Source organism: Chinchilla lanigera, unplaced genomic scaffold (genome assembly GCF_000276665.1).
Source record: "Chinchilla lanigera isolate Chin_1 unplaced genomic scaffold, ChiLan1.0 scaffold00127, whole genome shotgun sequence".
Classification (NCBI taxonomy): Eukaryota; Metazoa; Chordata; class Mammalia; order Rodentia; family Chinchillidae; genus Chinchilla; species Chinchilla lanigera.
The window spans coordinates 3,804,557-3,809,936 of NW_004955528.1; the positions used below are offsets into that span (position 1 = coordinate 3,804,557).

At 51.2% G+C, this 5,380-nt stretch overlaps 2 protein-coding genes across 4 annotated transcripts in view; both read left to right on the forward strand.

Moving 5' to 3' along the window:
- Positions 1–2,753, forward strand: Ppp1r3d (protein phosphatase 1, regulatory subunit 3D; the record flags this gene model as incomplete). The annotated part of the gene is given in 1 exon segment (XM_013507523.1): positions 1–2,753. A coding segment is annotated over 1 exon segment (675 nt), but the record flags the coding sequence as incomplete, so codon positions are not given.
- A 2,128-nt stretch (positions 2,754–4,881) lies between these two features.
- The window catches only part of Sycp2 (synaptonemal complex protein 2), a 77,618-nt gene continuing 77,119 nt past the window's right edge, over positions 4,882–5,380 (forward strand). For 2 of the 3 annotated variants that reach the window (XM_005410044.2, XM_013507427.1), the window contains exon 1: positions 4,882–5,248. The gene's annotated coding sequence lies outside the window, so the exon portion shown is untranslated. The remainder of the gene's footprint in view (positions 5,249–5,380) is intronic. The other variant, XM_013507426.1, reaches the window with a different exon arrangement.

A 5,380-nucleotide genomic window follows, 5' to 3' on the forward strand; every position in this document is an offset into this window, starting at 1 on the left:
CCCAGCTCCCCCGAGCGTCGGCAGAGGGCGACGGGCGCGCAGGGGGCAGCGTGCCGGCCGGGCTGCAGCCGGCAGCTTCGCGTGCGCTTCGCCGACGCCCTGGGCCTGGAGCTGGCGCAGGTGAAGGTGTTCAACGCGGGCGACGACCCCTCGGTGCCGCTGCACGTGCTGTCGCGACTCGCCATCAACTCGGACCTGTGCTGCAGCCTCCAGGACGTGGAGTTCGCCCTGCAGTGCCTGGTGCCCGACTTCGCGCCGCCCGTCGAGGCCGCCGACTTCGGCGAGCGCCTGGGGAGGCAGCTGGTGTGTCTGGAGCGCGTCACCTGCTCGGATCTGGGCGTCAGCGGTGTGGTGCGCGTGCGCAACGTGGCCTTCGAGAAGCAGGTGGCGGTGCGCTACACCTTCTCCGAGTGGCGCAGCGCGCACGAGGTCCAGGCGCGCTGGCGCGGGGCTGCGGGCGCCGAGGGCAGCGAGGACGTCTTTGCCTTCGGTTTCCCCGTGCCGCCCTTCCTTCTGGAACTCGGCGCGCAGGTGCACTTCGCCCTGCGCTACCGAGTGGCCGGCGCTGAGTACTGGGACAACAACGATGGCCGTGATTACAGCCTCACGTATCGCAATCACGCGCTGCACATGCCCCGCGGGGAGTGCGAAGAGAGCTGGATCCACTTCATCTGAGCGGCGGACGGGGCAGCCGCCCTGCAGCCGTTTCCCAGCTCCGGGCTGTGGTTCCCGACACCTTCCCGGAGTGTCTGACCTCCTTCCTGCTGGGGGACCTGGCAGGGTCCTGTCCTGACTGCTGTGTGAAGTGTCTCGCTCACCTGGTCCAGAAAGGGCCCTCAGGTGGCCGGAAGGCCGAGTAGGTTGCGTCCCGGTGCCGGAGTGAGGGAGGTGGTGGGAATGTTGGCCTTTCTGGGGAGAACCCAGGCCAGGTTTTGGTTGGTATTTTTTTTTTTTTTTTTAACACTTGTCTCTTGCTAGGGAAGCCTTGTGCATGTGACCTGCATCTGTCCCTGTAAACCTGGCTGTTGCTTGTTATTGTGCATTGCAGGGGTTGCCTTCTCAGGAATATTCTGAATTTAGTAAGCGTTTGAGAAGTCCTGTTGCCCCGTGTTCATGCCCGTTGTAAACAGAATGCCCTGGAACAGGGAAAACCCGAGACTACGTTTGCTTGCCAATGTCTGTAGGCTTCTAACAGTGGAAACTATTAATAGGCAAGAAATTTATTCCCATCAGTCATCACATAGCCATTTCTGGGCTTTGAAGCTGCCCTGGCTGGGCTGTGTGCCTCCTACATCAACAACTGGGAAGGAGGAAAAACCAGATTTTTCAGCTAGCCCAACCTTTTTGCACAGTTAGTCCTCGCACGTAATGTGTTTCTCTCGCACACGTGTTTGAGAAGTGTGTCTGCACATTACCAGGCCATTCTGTTTAGGTTTTCAACTACCTAAATAGTTTAAGCACCTTGCCTTAAATTATTTAACTTTTCAGGTGGCGCTAGGGTTTCGGGTAACAGTTCCCTTTGCGGTTACCTTTTTGATGATTAAGGTGACTTTATTTTTTAAACAGATGATTCCAGCGTTCGTCTTTCAGAAATCCAGTTAACCAAGTAGAACTAGAAGGTATTTTCAGCATTAGTCAAAAGTACTGGAGGGGGAAAAAAAGCCCCACAAATTTTATACTTCTAGATTGTTTTAAAGTATATTTCTATATGTCAGGTTTTATCAGCTACCTGCCAATTTTATTCTTTGTGCCTTCAGATAGGAGAATTTCTAGCATTTTCTGGACTTGTTTCCCAGTTTTAAAATGTTAATTTTTTAAACCTCCCATCAAGGAGTCGAAGCTGCTGTCCCCAGCAGTTCATCACTGTAACTTAAAAATCGCCACTTCGGCCTCTGACAGCAGGTGCTAAGACCTGAGGTATTAACAACCAGCCCAGGTGCACAAGACCTCCACGATGTGATGAATGTTTATGATAGCACTGAAGCCAGTGTGATGGATTTTGTGCTACCCGTCGTCAGTGAGTTGGTTTCTGAGTGCTTGTTGCTGTTCGTGCATTAAGTATCAAGAGATGCCTTTTGCCTTTTAACCAGTGTTTTTGATCATTGTGACCTTTGTGTTTTACACATTAGGATGGGAATGGCTTTCTGTGATACCTTTTAATGTATAAACACTGAATTTTCATCTAAAATACTGTGCCTGAATTGCTCAGCCTCGAGCCCTTGCACTGTATACTACATTGACATGCAAGAGAGAGGGAAACCTGGTTACATTTCCTGCTGCTCACAGACCGTCCAATTAGGTCAGCAAGCCTGTGTCGGCAGCTCTGCCTTGTCCCCAGCCCAGTGTGTAAGACAATTGTCCAGACTCTTCAGGTGCATATTTGTGCTGCCAGATGTATTGTTATTTATGGTATGGAGCGGATCCCATCATCTATGTGAAAAGTCTCTTGCCAAAAAGGTTCTGGCCCTAGAATATAAATGCTGTATCTTCAAAATTAAGCGAACCTCAAGGTGCCTTTGGAAAAACACCAACACTTTGAAATTTTAAAGTTTAAATAGACTTGCTTGGTTGGTAAAGAAACCCTAAGACAGCGCAAAGAGAACTTTCAGTCCCTGAAAGTTATCTAGTTACATTGCTTGAATGTTTAAAATTTTATAGTGGAGTGCAATAGCTGGGTTATCTCAAATATATTTAATGTCTGCCGTTTAAAATAATTTTACTGAAGCCTAAGTATTAAAATGTGTGGGCACAAATGTGTGTGTGTGTGCGCTTTATTTAAAAGCAGAGTCTGTTTTGAGGGTCTAGTTACGGAAGACAACGTTTGAGAAACTTCTTGACTGTTTAAATCACTTCATACATCAGGTTTACCTTCTCAGAACACTGGTAAATGTAGGGGTGTGCTTAAAACAACGAACTGTATGATTGTGCCTCAGTATCAGTAGTAGATTGTATATGTCTTTGAGAAACTGTAAAAGCTTGTTTGGGTCAGCATTATTTATATATAAAGCCAGCTCTAGGAAAATGCAAGGGTGATGATTATTGTACTTCTCTGACAGCAGTCAGTGACTCTTGGGTGTGGAATAACCAGTGTGTTTGGCTGTCCAGCCCTTACCCCAGCTGTGACCCTGAGCCTAGTAGGAAGCCTTCTGCATAGTGGGAGGGAAGGAAAGTAACATTTACCATACTATGCTTTACGTATTTGATCTTAATTAAGTGTGGAAAATATGTCACCTTCTGATAGCATCCCCATTTTCTTAGCTGAAGCGAATAAAGCTCAGAGAGATTTCAGTAATTCATCTTATGAGCTACAGGTGGTAGGTGGCAATTTCAGCATTTAAACCTGTGCAAACTTTATTTTCTCTGTTGTGTGCCTGTGAAATTTGATGGAAAAGTGCTGGGGTGTAGAACACTTGCTTAGAATGCACGAGGCCTTTGGTTAAATCCTTGGCACTGCAGAACTAATTTTAATTGAAAGCCAAATTCTGATAATTATCGGTAAAATTTTCTTTCAAACGCCATAATCTGAAAGTTTTAAAAATAACTCAAATTAAGATTAAAATGAGTGAGATAGTTTTTTTCCTCCTGCATTGTTCTGCAGTTTACTGATGTATACTAAATAATCCCTGGCTTTCTACATAATGAAAGAGTTCTAACTTTTTTATCCCTACTAAAAAAGTGGCAAAATGAGAAATCATTACTTTTAATTTGAAAGATATTAGTAAAATTCACAATCCCATGAAGGGAGCTAAACTTAATGGGGGAAACTAGATATAAAAGTGATGATTGTAGAAATCTGTCAGGTTACGAGTTTGAAGCACCTATGATCTCACATATTGCACTATACATTAACACGATGTTTAAACCACTTTAAAAATGTAAATATGTAAACCACCCCAATCTCTGCAGACTGCATATATAGCTTGTAAACTGAATTTAAACGTTAAAATCTCAAAATTTAAGTCCAATGAGTGTGTAATTACTAAACAATGTTTTTCTAATTTAAATTTTTGAGAATGTATAGTCCATGTCATTTGATCTACTTTGGTCTTCAAATGGAGTTTTACTCCCTTTATTTTCCTGAGTGCTTCGCACCACTTGACATTTAAATCATAGACTAATATTTTCGGTTTTAGGGGCGAGGAGTCCTACGTATTGCACCCAGGGTGTCCCGCCTGCTAGACGTGTGCACTACCGCTGAGCTACACCCCTCAGCCCAGTGTAACCCAGTATTTTCATACAAACGTTGCCTTTTACATAGCCTCTGGGTATGTCACTAGACTATAATTTAAAATCTTGAGTTGGCGGGGCGGGGTTTAGCTCAGCAGCACAGCGCCTGACCGGCAAACGCAAGGTCGTGAGTTCGATCCCCAGTACCGGACCCCCCCCCCCCCAAAAAAAGAAGTTAAAATCTTGAGTTGGTGACTTCTGCACCGCGGTCACACGTGCCTGGCGACGGCGACCCCACTGTTAGGACTGCGCGGCGCGGACCCCGGAGGTGGGGCGCGAAGGGGCCGCGGGGACCCGCACAGCCACAGGCTGCAGAGCGGCTCAGCGCACGGCGCGGCGGGGGGAGACGGCACGGCGTGGCCTTGCGGAGCCTCGCAGGGACGCGGGCCAGGTACCCTCAGGGAACAAGGGCGCACCCCGAGGCCGGCGAACCCAGGGCTCCCAGGAGCGTTCAGTTTCATTTTTCGGACCGGCCCTGGAAGCCAAACTGCCCAGCTGCGCGGCCCGGGCTCCCGCGCCTGCCCCCCCGCACACAGCCGCGCTGCGCCCCCTGCCGGCCGGCCCCCGTCCCCGTCCCCGTCCGCGTCCCCGCTGCTCCTGCGCGGTGGGCGCGCGCTCCCGGCAGGGGGCGGGGAAACCGCGAGACTCCCCGGCGCCTCCACCCTCCCGCGAAGCCTGCACGTGCGCGGCACGAGGGGGCGGGACCTGCCCGGCTGGCGGCGCTAATTGGCTGTGCCGGTTACTGGACGCAGCGCTGATTGGCCGAGTGCTTCCCGCCTTCCTCCTTTAGCCGGAGGCTGCGCGGCGTAGGCTGAGGGAGCGCACTCGACGCAGAGCGGGCGGCGGGGGAGGCCGCTTCTCCGGCTGCCCCCTGGCGGACCCTGTTCAGCCGCGAGGCTGAGCCTAGCGCCCGAGGGTGCTTCTACTTGACGGAGGGGCGCAGGTGTGGAGCTGCAGGTTCGAGGCGGGCCCTGGGGCCGCGAGGCTGGGTGGGCTCCGACCGTTGAGGAGGACCTTCGAGGTAACGGTCGGCGTGGGGCGGTTGGCTGGGCGCGGGGCCTCGAGAGGCGGTGAGCGGGGCTGCCGGGCGGGCCTTGCGCCTCACGAGGGGCAGCCAGGGGCAACGGCATGCGGCCTGTGGGCTCCTGCGGGG